The 26822-nt window shown below is 44.5% G+C and overlaps 1 protein-coding gene across 1 annotated transcript in view; it reads left to right on the plus strand.

The window, feature by feature from the left end:
• Positions 1–12096, plus strand: part of RPS6KA6 (ribosomal protein S6 kinase A6) — a 187555-nt gene extending 175459 nt beyond the window's left edge. The window contains exons 22-23 of the mRNA XM_082715992.1: positions 4859–4999; positions 6640–12096. Coding sequence (XP_082572118.1) covers positions 4859–4999; positions 6640–6765 — 267 coding nt within the window. The 3' untranslated portion in view covers positions 6766–12096. The remainder of the gene's footprint in view (positions 1–4858; positions 5000–6639) is intronic.
• Positions 12097–26822: the final 14726 nt, after the last annotated feature.

The following is a 26822-nucleotide window of genomic DNA, read 5'->3' on the forward strand; positions in this document are numbered from 1 at the left end:
AATCCTATTGGCTAGTATTTTGGTGAGAATTTTTGCATCTGTGTTCATCAAGGATATTGTTCTATAGCTCTCTTTTTTGATGGGATCCTTGTCTGGTATTGGGATCAAGGTGATGGTGGCCTCATAAAATGAATTTGGAATGTTTTCCTTCCATTTCTATTTTTTGGAACAGTTTCAGGAGAATAGGAATTAGTTCTTCTTTAAATGTTTGGTAGAATTCCCCTGGGAAGCCGTCTGGCCCTGGGCTTTTGTTTGTTTGGAGATTTTAAATGACTGTTTCAATCTCCTTATTGGTTATGGGTCTGTTCAGGCTTACTATTTCTTCCTGGTTCAGTTGTGGTAGTTTATATGTTTCTAGGAATGCATCCATTTCTTCCAGATTGTCAAATTTGTTGGCGTAGAGTTGCTCATCCTATGTTCTTATGATAGTTTGTATTTCTTTGGTGTTAGTTGTGATCTCTCCTCCTTCATTCATGATTTTATTAATTTGGGTCCTTTCTCTTTTCTTTTTGATAAGTCGGGCCAGGGGTGTATCAATTTTATTAATTCTTTCAAAGAACCAGCTCCTAGTTTCGATGATTTGTTCTGTTGTTTTTTTGGTTTCTATTTCATTGATTTCTGCACTGATCTTTATGATTTCTCTTATCCTGCTGGGCTTAGGGTTTCTTTCTTGTTCTTCATCCAGCTCCTTTAGGTGTAGTGTTAGGTTGTGTAGCTGAGACCTTTCTTGTTTCTTGAGAAAGGCTTGTACTGCTATATATTTTCCTCTCAGGACTGCCTTTGTTGTGTCCCACAGATTTTGAACTGTTGTATTTTCATTGTCATTTGTTTCCATGATTTTTTTCAATTCTTCCTTAATTTCCCAGTTGACCCATTCATTCTTTAGAAGGATGCTATTTAGTCTCCGTGTATTTAGGTTCTTTCCAAACTTCCTTTTGTGGTTGAGTTCTAGCTTTAGAGCATTGTGGTCTGAAAATATGCAGGGAATGATCCCAATCTTTTGATACCGGTTGAGTCCTGATTTAGGACCGAGGATGTGATCTATTCTGGAGAATGTTCCATGTGCACTAGAGAAGAATGTGTAATCTGTTGCTTTGGGATGAAATGTTCTGAATATATCTGTGATGTCCATCTGGTCCAGTGTGTTGTTTAAGGCCTTTATTTCCTTGCTGATCTTTTGCTTGGATGATCTATCCATTTCAGTGAGGGGAGTGTTAAAGTCCCCTACTATTATTGTATTATTGTTGATGTGTTTCTTTGATTTTGTTATTAATTGGTTTATATAGTTGGCTGCTCCCACGTTGGGGGCATAGATATTTAAAATTGTTAAATCTTCTTGTTGGACAGACCCTTTGAGTATGATATAGTTTCCTTCCTCATCTCTTATTATAGTCTTTGGCTTAAAATCTAATTGATCTGATATAAGGATTGCCACTCCTGCTTTCTTCTGATGTCCATTAGCATGGTAAATTCTTCTCCACCCCCTCACTTTAAATCTGGAGGTGTCTTCGGGCTTAAAATGAGTTTCTTGGAGGCAACATATAGATGGGTTTTGTTTTTTTGTCCATTCTGATACCCTATGTCTTTTGACAGGGGCATTTAGCCCATTAACATTCAGGGTCACTATTGAGAGATATGAATTTAGTGACATTGTATTGCCTGTAAGGTGACTGTTACTGTATATGGTCTCCGTTCCTTTCTGATCTACCACTTGTAGGCTCTCTCTTTGCTTAGAGGACCCCTTTCAATATTTCCTGTAGAGCTGGTTTGGTGTTTGCAAATTCTTTCAGTTTTTGTTTGTCCTGGAAGCTTTTAATCTCTCGTTCTACTTTCAATGATAGCCTAGCTGGATATAGTATTCTTGGCTGCATGTTTTTCTCGTTTAGTGCTCTGAAAATATCATGCCAGCTCTTTCTGGCCTGCCAGGTCTCTGTGGATAAGTCAGCTGCTAATCTAATATTTTTACCATTGTATGTTACAGACTTCTTTTCCCAATCTGCTTTCAGGATTTTCTCTTTGTCACTGAGACTTGTAAATTTTACTATTAGGTGACGGGGTGTGGGCCTATTCTTATTGATTTTGAGGGGCGTTCTCTGAACCTCCTGAATTTTGATGCTCGTTCCCTTTGCCATATTGGGGAAATTCTCCCCAATAATTCTCTCCAGTATACCTTCTGCTCCCCTCTCTCTTTCTTCTTCTTCTGGAATCCCAATTATTCTAATGTTGTTTCGTCTTATGGTGTCACTTATCTCTTGAATTCTCCCCTCGTGGTCCAGTAGCTGTTTGTCCCTCTTTTGCTCAGCTTCTTTATTCTCTGTCATTTGGTCTTCTATATCACTAATTCTTTCTTCTGCCTCATTTATCCTAGCAGTGAGAGCCTCCATTTTTGATTGCACCTCATTAATAGCTTTTTTGATTTCAACTTGGTTAGATTTTAGTTCTTTTATTTCTCCAGAAAGGGCTTTTATATCTCCCGAGAGGGTTTCTCTAATATCTTACATGTTTTTTTCGAGCCTGGCTAGAACCTTGAGAATTGTCATTCTGAACTCTAGATCTGACATATTAGCAATGTCTGTATTGATTAGGTCCCTAGCCTTCGGTACTGCCTTTTGTTTTTTTTTTTTTGTGGTGAATTTTTCCGTCTTGTCATTTTGTCCAGATAAGAGTATATGAAGGAGCAAGTAAAATAGTAAAAGGGTGGCAACAACCCCAGGAAAATATGCTTTAACCAAATCAGAAGAGATCCCAAATCGTGAGGGGGGAGAAAGGGGATAAAAAGAGGTTCAAAAAGAAAGATTGATAAAAAAAATCAAAGAAAAGAATTTAAAAAATGAAAACGAATAAAGAAAAAAAAAAAATATATATATATATATATATATATATATATATATATATATGATAAACTAGTTAAAAAAACGCTAAAAAAGAATAGGTAAAACTTAAAAAAAAAAATTACCAGAAGGCTAGGAAAAAAATAATGAAAAAGAAAAAAATTAACTGCAAGACAAAAAAAAAATCACAGGGAAAAAGACATGAGTTCCGTGCTTTGCTTTCTCCTCCTCTGGAATTCTGCTGCTCTCCTTGGTAGGTGAACTTGGTCTTGGCTGGATTTCTTGTTGATCTTCTGGGGGAGGGGCCTGGTGTGTGATTCTCAAGTGTCTTTGCCCCAGGCGGAATTGCACCGCCCTTACCAGGGGCCGGCCTGTGTAATCTGCTCCGGTTTGCTTTCAGGAGCTTTTGTTCCCTGAGCGCTTTCCGTAGAGTTCCGGAGGACGGGAATACAAATGGCGGCCTCCTGGTCTCCGGCCTGGAGGAGCTGAGAGCCTGGGGCTCCACTCCTCAGTGCGCCCTCAGAGAACAGCGCCCAGTTACTCCTGTCTGCCTGACCTCCGGCCACGCTCCGAGTTCACCGAGGCTGTGGCTGGTTCAAGGTAACACCAAGCTGTGAGCTTCTGTCGGCTCTGTCTCTGTAGCCGGTTTTCCTTTCCAATACCCGCAAGCTCTGCGACACTCATACACCCCCGATCCTTCTGTGACCCTGCGGGACCTGAGGCCACGCTGACCCCGCGTGGGCTTCACCCCAGTTTAGCCTCTGGAGCGATGTCCCTCAGTGGAACAGACTTTTAAAAGTCCTGATTTTGTGCTCTGTTGCTCCGCCCCTTGCCAGGAGCCAGCCCCTCCCCCCGGGGTCTATCTTCCCGTCGCTTTGGATTCACGTCTCCGCCAGTCCTACCTTTCAGAAAGTGGTTGTTTTTCTGTTTCCAGAATTGCTGTTCTTCTCTTCGATCTGCCGATGGATTTACAGGTGTTTGCAATCTTTAGATAAGCTATCTAGCTGATCTCCGGCTAGCTGAAGTAGTCTCAGCCTGCTTCTTCTCTGCCATCTTGACTCCTCCCCCGACTATTGAGCTTTTATCATTTTTTATGAATATCAGTTAGGTATGTTTTATTGAAGCAATTCAATGTTTTTTTCTAAATTACTTCCCCATTCATTTTTTTTATATTTGTCCTTTTTCCAGTAGGTTTTTTTTATTGTTTTATTCTCCTACATAATTTGATTATTCTTCAATTTCTGATGTTACTACATAGAGTCTTTAGTGTCACTGCTTATGCTGTTGATGAAACGTTCACAAATGATGACTTTTTTTTAGATGATGCTTGTTAAGGAGAGTTTATTTTTCCTTTTTCTAAAAGATGCTTGGTAGAGATAGTTTCTATTTAAAATTGTGTTTTATTATCAAGTTGTATTATACTTACAGCTTGTTATCATAAGAGATAAAGTAAGTATATTTACAGTTAGTCTGCAAGAAACTTATGATACTCTGACCACTAGAATGCTAGCAGTCAGCTGCCAACCTTAGATTTATGTGTGCTCTTTTTAGTGTTTTATACCTAAACCCTCAGCTATTGAGTGTATTAACAGCATGGGACCTTCCCTTCTATGTTGTATGAGTCTATACATACCTGTGTATTTTAGGGCCTAGCTTACCAGCAAAGACCAATGCCTCTCTTCTCCTCGACTATTCAGCACATTCCAGGATAACCCTTGCTACTTTACATTTTCTTCCTCCCTCACTAACCACATTCCAGTTCCACAGATTTGGTATCTTCCGATTTAGAAATGACAGCTAAGAGTTTACCATATATCAAAACTCTTTTTGAAGATTCTGACAGAATTGATTCTTTACTATGCAAAGTATAAGTGTGGTTTTCCCTTCGTGTACATCAAACAAAACAGATCACAAAGCTACTGATGCTTACATATGTCAAGAAAATGTGAAATAATATATTTTACTAAAACCTTTGCTGGCATATGGTTTCATATATGTCTATATATGTATTTTTCATTTTAATTTAGGATTTGCTCTCCCATATGCTACATATGGACCCACATCAGCGGTACACTACAGAACAAGTATTAAAACACTCGTGGATAACCCACAGAAACCGCTTGCTGAATGATCAGCCAAATAGAAATGATACATCAGATGTCATTAAGGTAAAACAAACATACTTTTATGCATCTCCTAAATACTTAATAAAGCCTGCATGCCATTCACTGACACACATATAATTACCTTAAATACTTTTATTCTTCAAAGATATATTCATAGATTTTTTTTTTATTTTTGTTTTTAGATAACCATCATGGATTTTTTTTTAAGATTTTATTTATATAGATGACAGAGATCACAAATAGGTAGAGAGGCTGGCAGGGGCAGGGGTGGAAGCAGGCTCCCTGCTGAGCAGAGAGCCCAATGCTGGACTCAATCCCAGGACCCTGAGATCATGACCTGAGCTGAAGGCAGAAGGCTTTAACCCACTGAGTCACCCAGGCGCCCCCACCATGGATTCTTGTTACTCTTCTTCTCTACCTATTGCCTTTCTCTTGATAAATAAAATTTTTTTTATTGTATTTGACTTGCTCTTGAGACAATGGGACTAGAAGTGTACTAAGTGCAAGTTTCATATGGAAAGAAAATATTGTTATTGGTTCCTAAATTAATAACCGTTGGCACAGGTTTCCATATTTATAGACATTGAACCTTTTTAAGATTTTAGTATTTTATGCATTTGTCTTGGCTGTCTTGGCTGTTATGAATAAGGCTGCACTGAAAAGGGGAGCACAGAGATCTCTTTGAGGATAAATGACTAGTGCTGGACATATATACAGTGGGATATTATTCAACTTTAAAAAAGGAGATCCTGCCATTTGCAACACCATGGATGGCCCTGGAAGACATGGAAAATGAAATAAGCCAGACACAGAAAGAAAAAAAAAATAAATATATAATCTCTCGTAAATGTGGAATTTTTAAAAAGTCAAATATATAAAAGCAGACAGTAGAAGAGTGGTTACCAGAGGCAGGGAAGAGGGAAAAATGGGGATATATTGGTCAAAGTTCAAAGTTGTAGTTATGTAGGATGAATAAGTATAGGTATCTAATGTGCAGCATGATGACAATAGTTAATAATACTGTATTAAATACTGGAAATTTGACAGAGTAGATTTCACATGCTTTTATCACAAAAAATGAAAACTATGTAAGGAGAAGATATGTTAGTTGACTATAATAATCACTGGACTATGTATATGTACATCACATTATGTTCCATGTCTTAAGTATAAAAACTTCTATTAAAAATAAAATTCTTAAAATGTTTAAAACAAATTATATGCATGATGAAAGACTGACAGAAAGAATACATTTTAATGTTTTAAAAATATGTAAGAATTATAATCACTGAAATAAAAAAAAATATACAAGTAAGCAGGTAGTAATTCATGAAGGGAACATTAATGCATAGATCAAGTATATGCAGTCATTTTCCTCAGAAATAAAGTTGTATTCTAGTTAAATCTCTCATGATATAATATGGAATTTGGGGGCACCTGGGTGACTCAGTTGTTAAGCGTCTGCCTTCGGCTCAGGTCCTGATCCCAGGGTCCTGGGATGGAGCCCCACATTGGGCTCCCTGCTCTGCGGGAAGCCTACTTCTCCCTCTCCCACTCCCCCTGCTTGTGTTCCTCTTGACTATTTCCGTCAAATAAATAAAATCTTTATAAACAAATAGTAATATGGAATTTTTTACATCCAAATATTGTTATTTGACTTGTCTTATTTCTCATTATTTTAGGGAGCAGTGGTCACCACATATTCTGCCCTGACTCATAAGACCTTTCAACCAGTCCTTGAGCCTGTTGCTGCTTCAAACTTAGCTCAACGACGGAGCATGAAAAAACGAACATCAACTGGCCTGTAAGATTTCTAGTTGTTCCTCAGCCATCCTGGATAAAGTAAAAATTAACTGTGGCTTTTTTTCCTAATCTTATATCAAAAGCATCATATTCTGCTACATAACTTGAATATTCTGTTTAAACCTCCTCTTTTAGGGAGATGAGATTAAAAAAAAAAAAAAAAAACACAGGTCCACAGTAGTCATACAGTATTGTTTTGTAGTAGTGCCCAAGTGTTTAAGTATATAATTGGTGTCTACAAAGTCTAAAAATTTTTCTGCACACTAACTTGTAAAGTTCCTTTCAAATAAAGTTACTTTGTTAGTTTTCTGGTCTCATAAAATGATTTGGGGAATCATTACCAATAATCAGGATGCAAATATAATAGCATAATGCCAAGCAATGCCAATTATTTTTTAACACCAGATCCTGAAGAATGGGCTTTTTTAAAAAGAAAAACAAACAAGAAATGTATTGTAGAAGCTTGTTATTGTGTACAACCAAAGGACTACATTCATTTGTGCTAATATATGAACTCCTGATATGGTTGGTGCCAAAGTTTTTACAGAATTAATTCACAAATTATGTGTGCAGACAGACCTGTATATTGCCCATAAATGTCCTTATCTAGAAATAGTGGTTTCCATAAGTCCTCTGTAAATATGACATCTAAGGGAATTGTAGTGCAATTGAAGAATTTTTTAGGCAAAGGCTTTATGTTGGTGTTGTAATCTACTAAGTGGGTTATAGTTAAGCCTTTGAAAATAAAATACATGTGTTGCTACTACCTTCATGACACATGGGCTGGGTTTCAAGTTAATCAGTTGGATTTACTCATCTGTCCCTTTTATAATACACTACACTGTTGTTGTTTGGACTTCCAAAATTGAATTACAATATAGCATATTAATTTACCTTGAATCCTATGGCAATATAGTTTAAACTTTATTGTAGTGGACTTAGCACACATGATACAGCAAAATGCATTTCAGTAAAGTTTAGACAATGCTACAAAGAGATAAACTGACATTTTGAAAAGGAAGCGATATTAATGATTAACACAAAATCTAAACACATTTTTAGTCATATTTATAAAAAAAGTCTGACAGATTCATTCTTGTTATTAAATTTATGATTCAGAACCACTGGGTAATATATATTGTTGTCTCTAAATGATGGAATTTTAAAGAATCTTTTCATGTTGTTGAAGAAAATACCATTACTACTACTATTACTACTACTACTGACAGAAATTTATGAATGTAAACTGGAGGATATTACAGTTTTGTTTAGCGAATATAAGTGAACTATTTGTATGTGCTAAATGTACTATCTGCTGTGTGTTTTATTTTGTTTGATTCAGAGAGAAAGTTAGTTACTGAGCACTGAAGTATACAATTCAGGCTAGAAAACTTGTAACTTCAGTGTTCAATAAAGAAACTATACATATTCTCTTCAAAATGTAAGTGATATATATTCCATGTACAAAAATCTGTTTATTGAGTGTGATGTATAAAAGTATATACCCTCAATTTGAAATGTCTTCTTGCAATAATTGAAAGACATTAAAAAAAACATCTAATACCACATGGAAACAGTACTTAGAAATCGACTGGTATCATATCTTGTGGATTTTATTTCCCAGTTTGGCCTTTTCTTTCCTCATTTTGCTTTATTACTAGAAGTACTTGCATGTCACAATGTGTGTCCATATCATCTGACTTACTTTCCTCTTGTCATCTTGTGATGTTATGCTTCTTCTTATCAGAATTAATATGACAAACTAAGAGGTATGATTTTGGTGTTGAACTTTTCAGAACAGAGATACTATTTCCATGTAAACATTTCTAGTAATAGCATTAGGGTAAGTGAAATTAGAAAGTGAAAAATTATCACAAAATAACTTTCAGTCTTTCCATAATCAGTAGTTTTTAAAAATAGCTGATCTTACCTAATGTTTCAGTGAGGTTACTGAAGGGTAATATCATACAATTCATTCATAAAAGGAACACTGAATTAAGCAACGAACAACTTGATTCTTCATTGCTCAGTGAGGACTGACAAATTATAAAAGACACAGATATGCTCATGTATTTTCCCAGTAATTGCATAAACCATTTCTGCTGGAAAGCTCAAAGTAGGTTAAAAACAGTCATAGGGACAACCCTATTATAAGGAAGTCTTCAAACCATATACCCTCATTTTGTAGAAGGAATCCATGTGGGGATGCCTCATCATGTCCGTTTTGGCTAGAGCAAAAAATGCAGATATGAATGGGAGCTTTTTGGGTGGGGCTTCTATAATTGCTTAACCACTGGAACAAATCCTTTCTATAAAATTTGAAGATATTATTGTTTTTAATGGATTCATAAATAATTAATTTGCATTGCTTTTCTTTCTAGTTGATGGTTCTTGCTAGTATTTAATGATAGCACAACTTGGAGTTTTTATTGTTCTGGAAGGAAGAGGATATTATTTTTTTTTTTTCCTCAAAGGGAAAACACCGGCTTTGCCCAGATAGACTGATACTAAATTTATTATCCTAAAGCACATATTATCATGAATAAATGCAGGAAACCATTGGTAAGATAATTAATTAAGATGTAGGGGTGGTGATTTTGTGGAGGAAAATTATTTCAGTTATTTCATGAAAATCAACCTTGAGCCTATTTTGTTAGACCCAGAAATGCCTAAGCTTTAATTTTTGTAATTTGTTGCCATCGGTAATTACAAATGGTAAAACATTTTGATAGACCCCTGGTTAACCCAAAGGGATTTCTTATGTGTAGGCAACCCACAAACTTAAGAACAGATGCTTGGTGTTTCCAACATCTCCTCACCAGAGCATCATGTTAAGATAGTACTGTCCGTAGAAAGTTACTCATACTGATTGAATAGTATTTTCCTGATAGTATGAGGCCCTTCATATATGAAAAAGAAGACTTCTTAACTTGGCCTTAAGATCAACTAGAAAGTTTAGGATTTAAACTAGGCAAAGTGTGTCTGTGGCATTCTGTATATTATCTTTCCCTGGCTTTCCAATCCCCACATGCTGTCCTACTTGTGGACCTCAGAGAGGACTCCATGATTAAAGCTTAGTCCAGAAGGATTCTCTGCTCCAAAGCACCTCACACCCTTCCCCTTCCTCAAATCAGAACTTCCATTCTCACAGAGCAGCTGTATTCAGCTAAAAGGATAAAAGGAGAGTGATCTCATTTAAGTTCTCCCTTCCCTTTTTTTTTTTTTTTTGTCAGTAGCTAATAAATAATTGGCATTTTTCAAGGAAGATGTCCATTAATCTAATGAATTTCCACTTGCTGGATTTTTAGGCAATCTAACCAGACGAGAACAACTCTATCAGTTATTATCAGGGAAAATATTTCTGGACAAGGAATTTATGCAGTATGCCCCAGGATCAGATTATCTCATAAACTGCTGCGTTGGTGCACTGCTTCATCCTTTCTACTCCTCGATATACTTTTTTTCCTCCAAGAAACTTCCAAGCTCTTTAATCACAATGAACTTATGTGATAGAATGGTGTGCAGGGAGATAGTTGTCAAGTGCGTATTTGTCTGCATTCTTATTCCTCTTAGTACATAGCCTGTAATATAAGGAATCTCCAGCTCTACCAGGCTCTCTTCCTCTATTCCTATCGTCCTGCTATACAAGAACATGGAGCAGCTGAATGCAAGCCACCAGTGGAGTCCAAGTCTGTAGACCCTCTGTCTACATTTCAGGACACAGATAGCCTCGATCCTCCCACATGAATGCAAGCCATATTAACTCAACTGCAGTTAAACTCCTTTAAAACAGTTTCTTAGATTTCAAAACTTACTAGGTATGTTTGGTGTGTATCTCAATACAATGATTGCTGAAATTAGCACCACTCAGGAGTGTGCTGTCCACCCTCCTGTCCAGGGTGCAGGCCACTGATGGTGATTACTCACATGTCAGTTACACTTACAGATGCACTGTTCCTGGTTTTATTCATAACAATACAGTGAAGTCATCTGAATAAAATGATAATGCTTGATCACCTCAAATTCAGTTTAGTTGCTAATACTTGAATGTATGTTAGTCCTAAATTTTAAGGATAAGTTTCTTTGAATTGTGAAGAAAAATACAAAGGGAAAGTATTTTGGAAATACAGAAATTCAATTTTGTTTGCATATATTCCACAAATTATGTACCTTTTGATCAACCAGCAAGAAATCTTAGCTAAATGCTTATAAATAAACATCTCTGTGACTGGCAAGGTAGGATATGTTCTATATTCACATTTCTAAACCTTGGACAATAGGACTTTGGATTACTGTTTAGCTTTCATACTATTTGTCTAATTATGTGAACTAATTTACTCTTCAAAGGGTATTAAACATCCAATTTTATGTAGAACATTTCCTAGAGAACATACTAAGTGCATTAGTTTATTAATAAATTGTCATAATGTGACCAAATGGATTTATTTGCTTTTTTCTTTCCTAACAAACTAGTGTTACTCAGATCACATTTGAGTTCTCTTTTCAAATTCACTCTGAAATTGATACCACTAATAGCAAAAAATGTAAGTTTGTCTTTTAGTATAATAAAATCATTTTTAACATCACAAAAGCATTCTAGCAAAAAAAAATCCATTTTAAAAATTATATAAGAAAACTTAATTATCCAAATGCCAGCATGGTTTGGAAATGAGAATTTATTTTGCATTAAATGCCACAGTACAAAAAAAGAGAGAATGTGGTTTTTCTGTATTTGATTAAATAAAAAAACAAAACAGCAAGTACTTTTGGTAGTTGTGAGTTATATAAGGTTTATGCAGAAAGAATAAAGTTTGGGGCTATCGTTAACAATAAAAAATTGCCTTGCCAGCACTTCCCATATACTTTGGAATTCCTAAACTTAATTTTTGATATAGAAAACGTATTTACTGGCATTTTATTACAATTCTCAAGGCAGAAATTGTGTTAAATGGAAATTGTGTGTACTTAAAAACTTAAAAGTTGCAATTTAAAAAGAAAGGTCCCAGTTGTTCAGATAACTGTATTTTCTTTCTCTGGCTACATTATGGAATTTATACCATCTTTTATTTTATAAATGTTTTATTTAAAGCACTATTTCTTTTGACATTATCGTTTTCATTGTACTTTTTTCCCTGTAAGACCAAACCTCGTAGTGCATTTTACAGTGTTTCTTTCCCTCACAGTGCTGCTAAAGAAATGGCTCTCATTTTGAACTTACAACATGCCAAAGATGACATAGAAATTATATTTATTTTTGTTCTTGTTAAAACTCTGTGAGCAACATTTATCACAATATCATGTTAAATTACTGGCATTCTCTGGGCACTAAATAAAAAGGCTGCAACTTTCTAACATTTTACAGTTTACCTTGCTTGATCATTTATAGATGTAAAACTGTGTGCTTTTATAAACACATATAGCTATTCGCAGGTTTCATTAAAAGCTGTTAAATATTGTTTAGGAGCCAATTGTAGAAGTTTTTCAAGATATTTGTTTATGAATTTGCCTTGATATTTCCTGAACTGTAGTATTTCCCACTTTAGTATTATTCTTCTCATGTTTCTATAAGGCAAGGTAATTTGTGAAAATGACGATGAAAACTTACAATATTTGTAGGTCTTATCAGGAGAATACATTTCTCTGCAAGTTAGTTGAGGTGACAACCTTTTCTACAGTACAACAAATTAAAACCTTAGTCTCTGGGTATTGGAAAAATTACTTGATACTGGTATCAAGTAGAATAACATAAATTCTTCCCCCCCAAAAGTCATACATTTCTAGGCCATGTTAGGTTGTACCAGCTATGCATACATATATAGAAATGATTTTGTATGAGGTTCAAAATGCTTTTGGACCCCCCTGGCAATCAAATCTCTGTACCACTTATATTTTTCTAAATTTTTTAACGGTAGGCAGGATAGACCCTAGGGCAAATTTGGGAAGTCTGCAATAATGGCTTTCCCATTGGCCACCTCCTTTGCATCTATATTCTGCTTTTGCTTCTTTCATTCCTCCCATCCCTCCAGCCCCTTAGTAAAATATCTGATAACCACATATACATCATTATACTTTAAGCAGCTTATTCTTCCTAAAATATTACGTTTTTCTGCATTCTCCTTTTAAGCATTAGCTACCAAGATTTTTTAAAAAAATGTGATTTCTGGTCTGTGCGGCCCTGAAATAATTCAGACTTACCAGGCTAAAGCTTATTTAATCTTCTTAAGTTGATCTGGAGAGTACCTTAAGGAGTAGAATAAGCAGACCACATTTTGTTTCTCCCATGATTCCCCAGTGTCCTTCTATTTTCTTGGAGACACTGAAAATATTAGAAGAACTCATTTTCAATGGCTTTTCTAAACTGTGCCTATAGCCTTGAGAGGTCTCCACCCTTTAAACCCTGTGCCCTTGGCTACTAGAAGTATCTTCATAGGGACTCCAATCTGTATACACATGGCCAGAGTCGGCCCTGCCCTTCCTCTCCCCTCCCCTTACTTTCCTTTCCTTTCTTGCCTCCTTCCCTCCCTTTCTTCCTTTCTCCCTTCCTTCCTTCCTTTCTCTCTTTCTTTTATTCCTTCCTTCCTTCCTTTCTTTCATTCTTCTCTCTTTCCTTCTTTTTCCTTTCTTCCATTCATCCTTCCATCCTTCCTTCCTTTCCCCTCCCTTCCCTCCCCTCCCCTACCTTTTCTTTATTTCCTTTCTTTCATTACCTTTCTTTATTTCCTCTCCTGAGAATTGGCCAGCATTCTGCAGCAATTCCGGCCACACTCATGCCCCTTTTGACAATGCTTTCTGGCTAGTTGCCTGTTGCGACCTTCCAGGAACTCCAGCCAGGGACACAGGGCTCCTCCAAGGGCCCCAGCTGAGGGGAGCTTTAAAGGGGCCAGAGTGGAGGGAGGGACTCCTGCAGAAGATCACTCTCCCTATTGGTGGCCTGACAGGGCACAAAAGGTGGGTGTAACTTCCGGGGAGCATGCAGCTTTCTTCCACTCTGAGGGTTCCACACAGCTCCAAGTAACACAGTTAATATGTGGGTTGTAAGCAGACTTCTGGGGTTTAGCTTCGGGGATCCCGCTCTGAACGGCAGGGGGTACAGGTCACTGGGGACAGAAGCCTGAGAACCCAACCTAGGTTTTGGGTTAGGGCCTAGGGGTGATGAAGTTCTAGAACATAGGTGAGGTTCAGAGGGTAAGGTCTGGAGCAGATGACCAATTCTTGAGACATCTTTGGTGCAAAATGGTGGTTTATTAAAGCATGGGGACAGGACCCGTGGGCAGAAAGAGCTGCTGCCCTAATATCCTGAGGAGTGGCTGATTATATACACAGGAGTTGGGTAGGTGAGGACAAAGGGGGTGTTCAGAAGGGCTGTCATGGTAAAGAAGACTGTCAGGATACTGGAGACCTGGTTATTGTCAAGCCAAGGCTGTTTTTTCCTCTAATGAGGCACTAACTTGAAGACAGTTTAGAGTTTCCTGGTTGGAATGTCACATTCCTCCTACCACACATCCTTGTCAATGAGCTTTAGGTTTAGAAGAAATTTAACTTTATTTACATTTCCTTCCCCCTCAGCCCCCTTCAGTTTTATGGCGGGGAGGGTGATGTTAGGGCTTTAGGAACTGAGTTACTTGTCTCTGGAAGTTAGGCTATAGATAAGATAGCTTCTTTGTTGTAAATCACTAGGACATTTGTAAACCAAGGGAGACTCCTGTCTTGCAGGATTGTGATCTCTACAAGTTAACTATTTGTTTTTCTTTTAGGGCAGCCAGGAGTGCCTGAGGGATGTCACATGTTACTGAGGTGTGGGGGTGAGAGGGGGTGTAAGGCACCAGCTTTTGCTTGGTTCTCAGCCAGCCTTTTGCTCCCTCATCAGGGGCATGGCAGCACCTATCTGCCCATACTGAGGTGGGTTCCCTAGGGGGCTGATTTGAGGGCAGGGGTCAGGGAGTGCATCAGACAGCCAGATGGCTGTCAAACAGCCACTGAAACTGGAAGTGGCCTCAGGGGGTATGCAGGGTTCTCCCCCTGGGAGGGTTCTGCACTGCTCCAAAGGGCAGTTTCCTCCTGGGTGGCAATCGGGAGTCCTGTGGTATGCAGCAGAGGTCCCCAGTCTGGTGGGCATGGGGGCCAGGCTTCTGGGGACAGAAGCCTGTATCCCATCCTAGGGTTAGGGTTAGGGCCTAAGGACATGGCAGGCCCAATCTGCCAGCACTTAGACAGTCTCTCTGGGGCTCATGTTCCGGGGGGGCAGGTGGCATGTCAGAACCAGGGTTCATGGCCTGGGGAGCCACTCAATGTTGGGGTGTCCTTAGGGGGTGCAGGTTTCTCCGGCTCAAAGGGTTGTGTGCAGCTCCAAATGGGACAGTTTCATCCAGGGTGGCAGACAGACTCCTGGCCTGTGGCTCAGAGGTTCCCAATCAGGAGGGCTTGGGGCCAGGACTCTGGGGACAGAAGCCTGATAACCCAGCCTAGGGTTAGAGTTAGGTCCAAGGGGCATGGCAGAGCGGATATACATGCATTGAGACCAGCACCCCAGAAGGCTGAATGGAGGGAGTGCTTGGCCACTCGTGGGCCTGGCTTTTAGACCACTTTTCAAGCACGGCTCCGACCACCACCACTCAAGACCTCAAGCCAGTTCCTAGAGGATCTGCTGAAAGCCTGGGCAGGCAGAAGGGAGTTGGCTGGGTTTCCAACCAATTCTCACCAGGTTTCTGCCCAAATCAAGATCTATTTGAGGGACATGTGGCTCCCGTAAAGGCCCCACCTGAGGGGAGCTTTCTGAGGGCAGAGATGACAGTAGACTCTGGCTGACTATCACTCTCCATGTTGCTGGCCTGTTGGTGCTCCGAAGGTGGGGATGGCCTCTGGGGAAAGGGGGGTGTCATACAACCGTTTCCGGCTCTCCGTGTTCTGTGCAGCACCAAATGGGACAGTTTCTATGTGGGTGATAAGCAGACCTCTGGGGATTGGCTAAGCAGACCTCTGGGGATTGGCTTTGGGGTCCGCACTCCAAAGGCCAAATGGGACACGCCCTAGAAATAAAAGCCTGAGAACCCAAACTGGGTTTCCACTAAGGGCCTAAGGGCATACCAGCATGAATCTATAGATACTGAGGTGTTATACCCTGTGGGGCTGAGTTGAGCTTCAGAAAATTGGCCAGACCCACCCGGCCAACTCCTTTCCAGCCCCCCAGGCATTCAGCGGAGCCCCCTGGGCCTGCTTCGAAGTCCCAAGTGGTCACAATCTTAGCTCTGCAAGAAAGCGCTATAAAACCAGGCACACGTGAGGCCAATTCCTGCCTCCTCAAAACCTTAAGGTGTGCTGGTCTCAATGCAGGCAGATCAAGCCTGCCATGAGCCTAGGCCCTGCCCTAATCCTAGGTTACATAATCAGGCTTCCATTCCAGAGGCCTGACCTCCAAACCCTCCAGATTGGGGACCAGTGAGTCACACCGCAGGACTCTCCTTGCCACCCAGAACGAAACTGTGCCTTTTGGAGCTGCGCACAACCCTCACAGCTAGAAAAAGCTGCAGGCAGCCCCCAGAGGCCACCCACACCTTCGTTGCCCCAGCAAGCCACCGACATGGAGAGCGACAGTCAGCCAGAGTCCCTCCCACACCTCTGACCTCAGAAAACTCCCCTCAGATGGGACCCTCAGGGAACCACGTGTTCCTGACCCCAGTTCCCCTGTGGTGGCAACACACACCTAGCCAGAAACAGGTCTGTACAGGGGGCACCAGTGTGGCCCAAATCTTGGCACATCTCCTGCCAATTCTCATGAGCTTTTGAAAGGCCTGGACAAACCTCACCCCATCCGAAACTTGTTTACGCCCAAAAGTGTTATCAACCAGCTACTTCTGCTTCTGTAAAAGTGCTTGCTCAACATGCGGGCTAACTAGCTACTTTCGATTCTGTTCGAACACTTGCTTAATGCGCGCGTGGGCTCCCAACACCAATCAACCAACACCAGGTATGATTTTAACTTGTTTGTACCCCACCCAAAAACTTGGTTGTACCTGCTTATAAAAACCCTGCACTTACTCTGCTCGGGACCTCACAGCGTCACCGGCAATGAGTGCGCGGAGGTCCGGGTTTGAACTCGTAATAAACGACCCTTGCTGTTTGGCTTTGACTTGCATCTCTGGTGGTCTTTTAAGGTGGGCGTACAACGCATCCGGCATTATATTTGGGGGCTCTCCCGGGATACCCCCCTTCAGGACCACCAGACAACCAGTCAACAGGTCGTTGGGAGCCGATCGGTAAGAGAGCCCCCTTTGTCTCTACATTTTGTCTTTCGTGAGTCTTGTTCCTGTGTTCTGTTTTTGCATTCTGTCTTCCCTGCGTTTTGTATCTGGGTTCGAGTCCCAGACGGAGGACTGGCAAATACGCCCTGGCGGACGCGCTATAAGGCTGCCAGTGGGCCCAGGAAGACGTCACTTGTTGCCCATCAAGGGTCTCTCAGGGATCGTGGGTTAGAGTCCCACCCCAAAGGGCCCATCAGGGGTCTCTCAGGGATCGTGGGTTAGAGTCCCACCCAGGGAGACCATCAGAGGTGTGAACTATGATAAATGCTATTGTGTCTGTAGATGTTCAACCCGTTTGATTCTGAAGAGTGCTTGACTGTGTGAATGTGTCTGTACGGCTCCACCACTTTGGCTACGGAGTCTGAGTGGGCTGCACCCTGTGCCTCGCGGAGCGTCATATGGCATAATGGTCATCTACTCCACGGAGTAGCCTGGTCCGGGGATTATACAGATAGACCTTAGCTAAGATGCTCCTAATTTCCTGCGAGGGACGAGAGCAGGACAGCATCTGAAAGTTCCCCCTCTCCTTGTCTGCGACAACCAGGAGGGGGAGCAGCGGCGCCTCCGCCTCCTCCTCCTGGCTAGATGGAAGGGAAACCCAGAACTCTCTGTTTAAAAGGACAAAGTTTTCTTAGATTAATTGATCTGCTGTTAAGAAAATGTAAATGGTTTTCTCTTTGCCTGCCCAGAAAACCCAGTTTCTATGTTTTGTTTTATCAGGTGTTTAACATCCCTAATTATATTTAGGCATGTGTTTTAAAACCTTCTAAGGTTTTAGCAATTGTTTACAAGATTTAGACCAATGATAAACCTTGGGTTAGATTTGGGTAAATGCTATAGCTACTCTAAAGGTTCAATCAGTACATTTACTAGAGTTCAATGTTTTCTTAAGAGTCATCACTTGATATTTAACCACATGTATTCTGAGTTTTGTCGTTTGTAATTGTTTTGATTCTCTTGTAAGACGAGTTCCGCCTTAAAGGAAATTCATATGGGAAGAATTTCGGGACAAATACAGGTCTTTGATATGTTAAATCATGGGAACTAAAATGGGTAAAAATTTACAAAAGTAAAAGCTGCATTCGGACTAAATCAGAATTAGTAACATGGGACTAAATGAACTAAAAGATTATAGTGTTGTGTCTCTTAATGTTTTGCCTGGTTCTCCAATGTTTACTCCTCCAGACTAGGGAAACTTTTTCCTAAGTTATCTGTAACTTATAGAGATGTAAAAGTGCTCATTTGTAAATGAATCACGGCCTTCAACTTTTCTCTCTATCTAAACCCTCTGAAGCCAAAAGGTCTCAGTAAGTATTCTTTCTTCCTTGGCAATCAGTCATTTGCATAAGTTCAATAAGAATCTGTTCTTGTTGTAACAGAACCAGCAGGCAGGACGAGGGGGCGCATCCATACCTACCCCATTGCGCTACCCCTGAGGGAAACAGGACCCCCTGATGACACTGGTAACCCTAGACTCCAGTATTGGTCTTTTTCCACTAGTGATCTGTATAATTGGAAAGCTCAAAATGCCCGCTTCTCTGATAACCCCTGAGACTTAATTGCTCTTTTGGACAGTGTAATTTTTACCCATCCGCCCACCTGGGATGACTGTCAGCAACTTCTCCAGATCCTGTTCACCATGGAGGAACGAGAAAGAATCCAGGTGGAAGCCAGAAGGCTGGTCCCAGGAGACGATGGCCAGCCCACTGTCAACCCTGACCTGATTAACGCTGCTTTTCCTCTCACCAGACCCCAACAGGATGGCTGGGACTACAACGCGGCAGAAGGTAGGGGACAACTGCTCATTTATCGCCAAACTCTAATGGCGGGTCTCCGGGCTGCTGCTCACAAACCCACTAATTTGGCCAAGGTATATGCACTAATGCAAGGTAAGACAAAGAGTCCAGCTCCATTTCTAGAAAGGTTGATGGAAGCCTTTAGACAGTTTACCCCCATGGACTCTGAAGCTCCTGAGAATCAGGCAGCAGTGGTTATGTCCTTTGTGAACCAGGCAGCCCCAGACATTAAGAAAAAATTACAGAAATTAGAGGACTTAGAAGGGGAACAGATCCAGGATCTACTTAGGATTGCCCAGAAGGTTTTTAACAATAGAGAGGCACCGGGAGAAAGGCAGTTAAAGGCCACGGAAAAGATGACTAAAGTCTTGGCGGCAGTAGTACAGCAGGACAGCCCCCCCATGCGCAAAGGCGGATCCCCTCCACACCTCTTATGGTGGGACTTAGAGCCGGGGCATAGCCAAGGGGATCTTGACCCAACACCTGGGTCTATGGCGACGGCCAGTAGCTTACCTGTCTAAGAAGCTGTATTCAGTAACAGCCGGATGGCCATCTTGCCTCCGGATGATAGCAGCTACTGCCTTGATGGTAAAGGAACTATGAGACAGGAGCTACGGGTTACTACCCCACATTCCATCGAGGGCGTCCTCAAGCAGCCACCTGACCGCTGGCTCAGCAATGCCAGACTCACTCACTATCAGGGACTGTTGCTTAACCCTCTAAGAAGTATTTTCATGCCACCAACCACCCTTAATCCCGCGTCACTTCTGCCCGACCCCGACCTGGGCGCACCGCTCCATGACTGCACTGAGATTTTGGCCCAAGTGCATGGAGTGAGAGAAGATTTGAAGGACCAGCCACTGCCGGATTCAGACATCGTGTGGTTTACTAATGGCAGCAGCTTCGTCCACCAAGGACAAAGGTACGCAGGGGCCGCAGTGACATCTGAAACAGAAGTTATTTGGGTGGAGGCATTGCCTCCGGGCACCTCAGCACAGTGGGCTGAGTTAATCGCCCTGACCCAGGCCCTAAAGTTGAGGCAGGACCTCCGGATGACTGTATACATGGACAAACGATATGCCTTTGCCACGGCCCACATTCATGGAGCAATTTACAGAGAGAGGGGGTTGCTCATCGCCGAAGGGAAAGACATTAAAAACAGGGACGAAATTTTGGCCCTGCTAACAGCCATCTAGGCTCCCAAGAAGCTAGCCATAGTACACTGCCCCGGCCATCAAAAACCAAACGATCCGGTCTCCCAGGGAAACAACTTTGCTGACCAAAGTGCTCTCCAGATAGCCCACAGGACCATTCCAGTGTTGTCAATACAGCTGCCCTACCCGGGGCCCCGAGAACTGCCACCTTGCCCCGAGTACTCTGAGGAGGACATCACCTGGATGAGTAAACTCAAGTCAAAGATGGTTGGTGGCGGGACTCTAAAGGCAATATCATCCTCCCCGAGGCCTTGGGACAGGCAGTCTTAGAGCGGATTCATCACACGACCCATTTGGGCTCCAGAAGGCTCCAGAACACTTGCCCACATCCCGCTGTGATCGGATCCCAAGAAAGGGGAACCCTGCCAGGGGCCTACTGGGAGATAGATTTTACAGAGGTAAAGCCTGGAAAATATGGCTATTAAGTATTTACTGGTGTTTGTAGATACCTTTTCAGGTTGGACTGAGGCTTTCCCAACCAAGCATGAAACAACGCAGGTTGTAGCAAAGAAACTACTCGAGGATATCCTGCCCAGGTATGGCTTTCCTGTTATGATGGGATCAGATAATGAGCCAGCCTTCGTTTCTAAGGTAAGTCACGGCCTGGCTTCCGTACTTGGGTTTAATTGGAAATTACATTGTGCATACAGACCCCAGAGATCAGGACAGGTAGAGAGGATGGATAGAACCTTAAAAGAGACCCTTGCTAAATTGACCATGGAGACTGGCGCTAACTGGGTGGCTCTACTCCCCTACGCTCTGTATCGGCCCTGCAGTGGGTCCACAAAAGAATTTGGCCTAAACTGAAGGATTTATACGAGACAGGACCACCGCCCATATTCCACCAACACCGCCCGGGGGATTGGGTCCTTGTCAAGTGACACCGGCCTGAGACTCTCGAGCCCAGGTGGAAGGGACCTTACCAGATCATCCTGATCACCCCCACAGCTGTTAAAGTGGACAACATAGCCGCCTGGATCCACCATGCTCATGTCAAACCAGTCGACCCCCTGTCAGATCTCATCGGGAAACCTGACCAGGACGTCTGTTGGACAGTGGACCGCAGTAAGGACAATACTCTAAAACTAACCCTGCACCGAAAACCTGACCCCCGCTTTCCCAATAATTAATATGAAACTCTCGGTCCTGATGCTTACATTCCTACCATGGTGCGGGACCTCCAGTCCTCACATGCCACTTAACCTAACATGGATAGTCTATAATGTGGTTAACGGAGAGATTCTAAACTCTACCAGTAAAGCTGCTCCCCGGGGGACATGGTTTCCCTCCTTAACCTTTGACTTAGCTAAACTCCTCCACCTAACCTGGGATGAAAACTTCATAAGTAAACATCACTTTTACGTCTGTCTCAGCCATACATCAGTGAGAGCATGGAAATGTAGGGGAGCCTCTAATTTTTATTGCTCGTCATGGAACTGTGTCTCCAAAGGGCACATTTGGTGGAACCCACCTGATAAAAATGACCTCATAACAGCCAAAAGACACCTCCACCCGCCTAACCCAACTAGTTCAGTATGCCTTTCAAGTCCTAAACTATACTAATCCTAGTGCCACAGAGTCCTGCTGGTTGTGTTATGAAACACCACCACCCCCCCCTTTTATGAGGGCTTGGCCACTGCTGGAAGTTATAATAGCTCCAGTTCACCTTCTGTGTGTCGTTGGTCTAACTCCAGCCATCACCTAACTATAACGGCCATAAGCGGACAAGGGACTTGTATAGGACAGGTCCCACCGGAACATTCCCACATCTGCAACCAGACTATAGCCATAAATGACACAGAAAAATATCTAATACCACCCCAAAATACCTGGTGGGCTGTGCCTCTGGACTTACCCCATGCATCCATCTGTCAGCACTGAACCGAACTAAAGACTATTGTGTTCTGGTGCATCTTGTACCTCACTTAATCTACCACCCCATGAGGACGTGATTTCATACTGGGAGGGAGGACCACACAGGGTTAAGAGAGAACCCGTAAGCTTGACTCTTGCACTCATTCTGGGGCTAGGGAACTGCAGGGGTAGCCACCGGAACCTCAGCCTTAATCGCACAATACCACCACCATCAGGGCCTGCGAGAAGCCATAGATGCAGATATACAGGAACTAGAATTATCCATCTCAAAGTTGCAAGAGTCAATCAGCTCGTTAGCTAAAGTAGTCCTACAAAACAGACGGGGGTTAGATCTCCTACTCCTCCAACAGGGGGGGCTCTGTGCTGCCCTTAAGGAGGAATGTTGTTTCTATGTTGATCACTCAGGAGTAGTCAGATTCTATGGCTAAGGTGAGAGAAGGGTTGGCAAAGTGGAAAAAGGAGCGAGAGGCAACACAGGGCTTATTCCAGTCCTGGTTTGCCTCGTCCCCTTGGCTAACGACCTTTATCTTTTCCTTGCTGGGACCCATCTGTATCTTACTCCTCCTGTTAACTTTTGGACCATGCATTTTAAACCGCCTGGTAACTTTTGTCAATCAACGCCTCCAGAGAGTGCAAACTCTGGTCTTAAGACAGCAATACCAGCCCCTAGACTTATACAACAATGACTGCACTCATGACCACGGAGGATCCAAGATTGGCTCCTCATGTACTTGAGAGAGGGGGAAATGAAAGGCCTGGACAAACCTAACCCCACCCGAAACTTCTTTACGCCCGAAAGTGTTATCATCAGCTACTTCTGCTTCTGTAAAAGTGCTTGCTCAATGCACGGGCTAACTAGCTACTTTTGCTTCTGTTCAAATGCTTGCTTAGTGTGTGTGTGGGCTCCCAACACCAATCAACCAACACCAGGTATGATTTTTTTAACTTGTTTGTACCCCACCCAAAAACTTGTTTGTACCTGCTTATAAAAACCCTGCACTTACTCTGCTTGGGACCTCTCAGCATCACCGGCAATGAGTGCGCGGAGGTCCGGGTTTGAACAACCCTTGCTGTTTGGCTTTGACTTGCATCTCTGGTGGTCTTTTAAGGTGGGCGTACAACGCATCTGGCATTACACTTTGTTCCCAAATAGAGATGGATTTGGGCAGAAAGCAAAGCTCCTGAGAATTGGCCAGAAACATTGGCAAAGCCTGTCCGGCTGCGCGGACACTCAGCGGAGCCCCCTGGGACTGGTTCAAGGTCCCGCGTGGTCATGGTCCGACCCCACAAGAAAGCAATCTCAAAGCCAGGCACACGCGTAGCCAAACCCTCCCCTTTCTCAGACTTCCAATGTGTCGGTCTCAATGCAGGCAGATCAAGACTGACAGGCCCCTAGGCCCCGCCCTAAGCCTAGGTTGCATTATCAGGCTTCCTTACCCAGAGTTCTGGCCCCCAAGCACTCCAGACTAGAAAGCCCTGAGTCACAGGCCAGGACTCTGCCTGCCATCCAGGAGGAACCTGTGCCTTTTGGAGCTGCTCAGAAACACAGGAGTGGGAGAAAGAGGCAAGGCCCACCACCACCTCCCCGAGATGCCCCCATCTTCTACCTGCCAACCGGCCCACAGCACTGACAGTGATGCTCTGCTCGGGTCCCTTCTTCATCTCTGTGCTCAGAAAACTCCCCTCAACTCGGGCCCTCCCTGTTCGGACACCAGTTCCCCAATGGTTCCAACACACACCTAGCCAGCAAGGGCTCTCGACAGGGGGCGCCAGTGTGGTCCGAATCATGGTGCATCACCGGCCAATTCGCAGCAGCATGGTGCCCCAATCAAGATGGATTGGGGCACCAAGCTCGTGATTATTGGCTGGAACTCCCCACCAAATCGCGTCCAGGTGCCCGGACTTTCAGCGGAGCCCCTTGGGCCTGGCTCGAGGTCCCATGTGGTCCCGGTCTGAACCGCACAAGAACGCAATCTCAAAGCCAGGCACATGCGTGGCCAAACCCTCCCTCTTCTCAGCTCCCCGGTGTGCCGGTCTCAGTGCAGGCTCATCAGCCTGCCAGTCCCCTAGGCTCTCCCCTAAGCCTAGGTTGCATTATCAGGCTTCCTTCCCCAGAGGCCTGGCCCACAAACCCTCCAGCCTGGGGAGCCCTGAGTCAAATACCAGGATTCTGCTTGCCATCCAGGAAGAGCCTGTGCCTTTTGGAGCTGCCTGGAAACCTGGGACCGGGAGAAAGAGGCGTGGGCCGCCCCCACCTCCCCAAGGCCACCTCCATCTTCTTCGTCCCACGAGGCCCACCGCATGGACAGTGACGCTCCTGTGGGGTCCCTCCCTCATCTCTGCCCTCAGAAAGCTCCCCTCAACTGGGGCCTTCACGGGAGCTGCATGGCCCTCGAAGGGGTTCCTGGAGGTTGGCAACATGCACCTAGCCAGCATGCGCTCTCCCCAGGAGATGCGAGTGTGGCCCGAATTGCTGCACTTCGCTGGCCAAATCTCACCAGCTCTCTGCCCAAATCCATCTCCATTTGGGCAGAAGGCTTGTGAGAATTGGCCTGAAACCACCGGCCAACACCCATCCATCTGCGCGGGCTTTCAAGGGAGCCCCCTGGAGTGGCCTGAGGTCCCGCAGGTTCGCGGTCGGAGCCCTGCGTGAAAGCAGGGTGCAAGCCAGGCACACGCATGTCCAAACCCATTCTCTACTCAGCCTTCTGGCTTGCCATGCTCAGCTCAGGCGGATCCGCTCTGCCATGCCCCTTGGCCCGAACCCTAACCCTGGTTTGGGATATCAGTCTTCCGGGCACAGAGCCTTGGCTCCCAAATCCTCCAGACTGGGGACCTCGGAAACACACGCCAGGACTGCGCTTGACACCCAAGAAGAAACCCTCTCCTGTTTGGAGCTGTGCGTCACCCTCAGATTGGGAGATACCTTCATGCCCCCAAAAGGTCACCCCCACCTTTGGCAGCACCCCTGGCCAGGAGGCTGTGGCCCAATGGACCACCTGCACCCTGCCCTCCAATCGGGCCCCCAGGGAGATTGCCTCAGCGCTGGCAGAATGGGCCTGCCATGCACCTAGTCCCTAACACTAAATCTAGGATGGGACACAGGCTCTGATCCCCAGAAGATTGTTCCCCAAGCCTTCAGGACTGGGGACGTATCAGCTACGCCCCCGGACTCCACTTGCCCCCCAGGAGGACATGGTGCCTTTTGGGCCTGCGGAGAAATCTCAGGACAGGGGAAATCTGCATACCCCCTGAGACCACCCCCTCAGGTTCAGGGGATTCTTGGCAACCACCAAGGTGTCTGAGGCACTCCCTGACTCCCGCACTCAACTCAGCCCCCCAGAGAGCAAGCCTCAGTACCAGCAGATCGACGGTGTCATGGCCCTAGACCCCAACGCAAAACTCAGGCTAGGATCTCAGCCTTCTGTCCCCAGGGGCCTGATGCCGGAGCTCTGCCCAGTGTGGACCCTGAAGCCCAACTCCACAGGTATTCTTGCCAACCACGTGGAAACTGTGCCATTGGGAGCTGCGCAGAGCCCTCAGACCAGAAGAAAGCTACATGGAGCCCCCAGAGGCCACCCCCACCTTGGTCACCCCAGCATGCCACCGACACGGAGAGTGAAGTTCAGCCCGAGTCCCTCTCACATCTCTGGCCCTCCTAAATCTCCCCTAAGCTGGGGTCGTCACGGAGCCACGTGTCCCTGACACCAGTTCCCAGATGGTTGCAACACACAGGTAGCCAGAAAGGTCTCTTGACAGAAGGCACCGCTGTGTCCTGAATTTTGGCCTGTCGCCAGCAAATTCTCAGGAGCATTGTGCCCCTATCGAGATCCATTTGGGCCCAAAGCTCATGAGAATTGGCCGGAACACCCCCGGCCAGCGCGCGTCCAGCTGCGTGGACTCTCAGAGGAGCCCCTGGGCCTGACTAGAGGTCCGCCGTGGGCTGGATCAGAACCCAACAAGAAAGTGATCTTGAAGCCACGCCCACGCGTGGCCAAACCTTCCCTGTCCTGTCCTCAGCCTTCCGGTGTGCTGGTCTCATTGCAGGCTGATCAAGTCCACCAGGCCCCTAGGCCCTTCCCTAAGCCTAGGTCGCCTTTTCATGTTTACCTCCCCAGAGGCCTGGCCCACAAACGCTCCAGCCAGGGGAGCCCTGAGACCCACGCCAGGACTCTGCTTGCCATCCAGGGGGAACCTGTGGCTTTTGGTGCTGCGTGGAAACCTGGGACTGGGAGAAAGAGGCGTGGCCCGCCCCCACCTCCCCGAGGCCACCTCCATCTTCTTCCACCCACCAGGCCCAGAGCAGGGACAGTGACGCTCCATAGGGTCCCTCCCTCATCTCTGCCCTCAGAAATCTCTGCTCAGCTGGGGCTTTCCAGGGAGGCGCTTGGCCCTCGAAGGGGTTCCTGGAGGATGGCAGGCAACATGCACCTAGCCAGAAAGCACTCTCCCCAGGGGACACACGTGTGGCCTGAATCACTGCACATCGCCGGCGCATTCTCACCAGCTTTCTGCCCAAATCCATCTCCTTTTGGGCAGAAGGCCGGTGAGGATTGGCGGGAAAGTCTTGGCCAACTGCATTCTGGCTGGGCAGGCTATTAGCGGAGCTCCCTCGAAGTGGCCTGAGATCCGAGGGGGTGGTGTTCTGCGCCCTGCGAGAAAGCAGTGTACAAGCCAGGCACATGCCTGTCCAAACCCGCCCTCTATCAGCCTTCTGGCTAGCCGTGCTCAGCGCGGGTCGATCCAGTCTACCATGTCCCTTGACCCTGAACCCTAACCCTGGTTTGGGACATCAGGTTCCCAGCACAGAGCCTTGGGCCCCTCACGCTAAGCACTGGGGACCTCAGAAACACACACCAGGACTACACGTGCCACCCAG

This window comes from Mustela nivalis (genome assembly GCF_964662115.1).
Source record: "Mustela nivalis genome assembly, chromosome: X".
NCBI lineage: Eukaryota > Metazoa > Chordata > Mammalia > Carnivora > Mustelidae > Mustela > Mustela nivalis.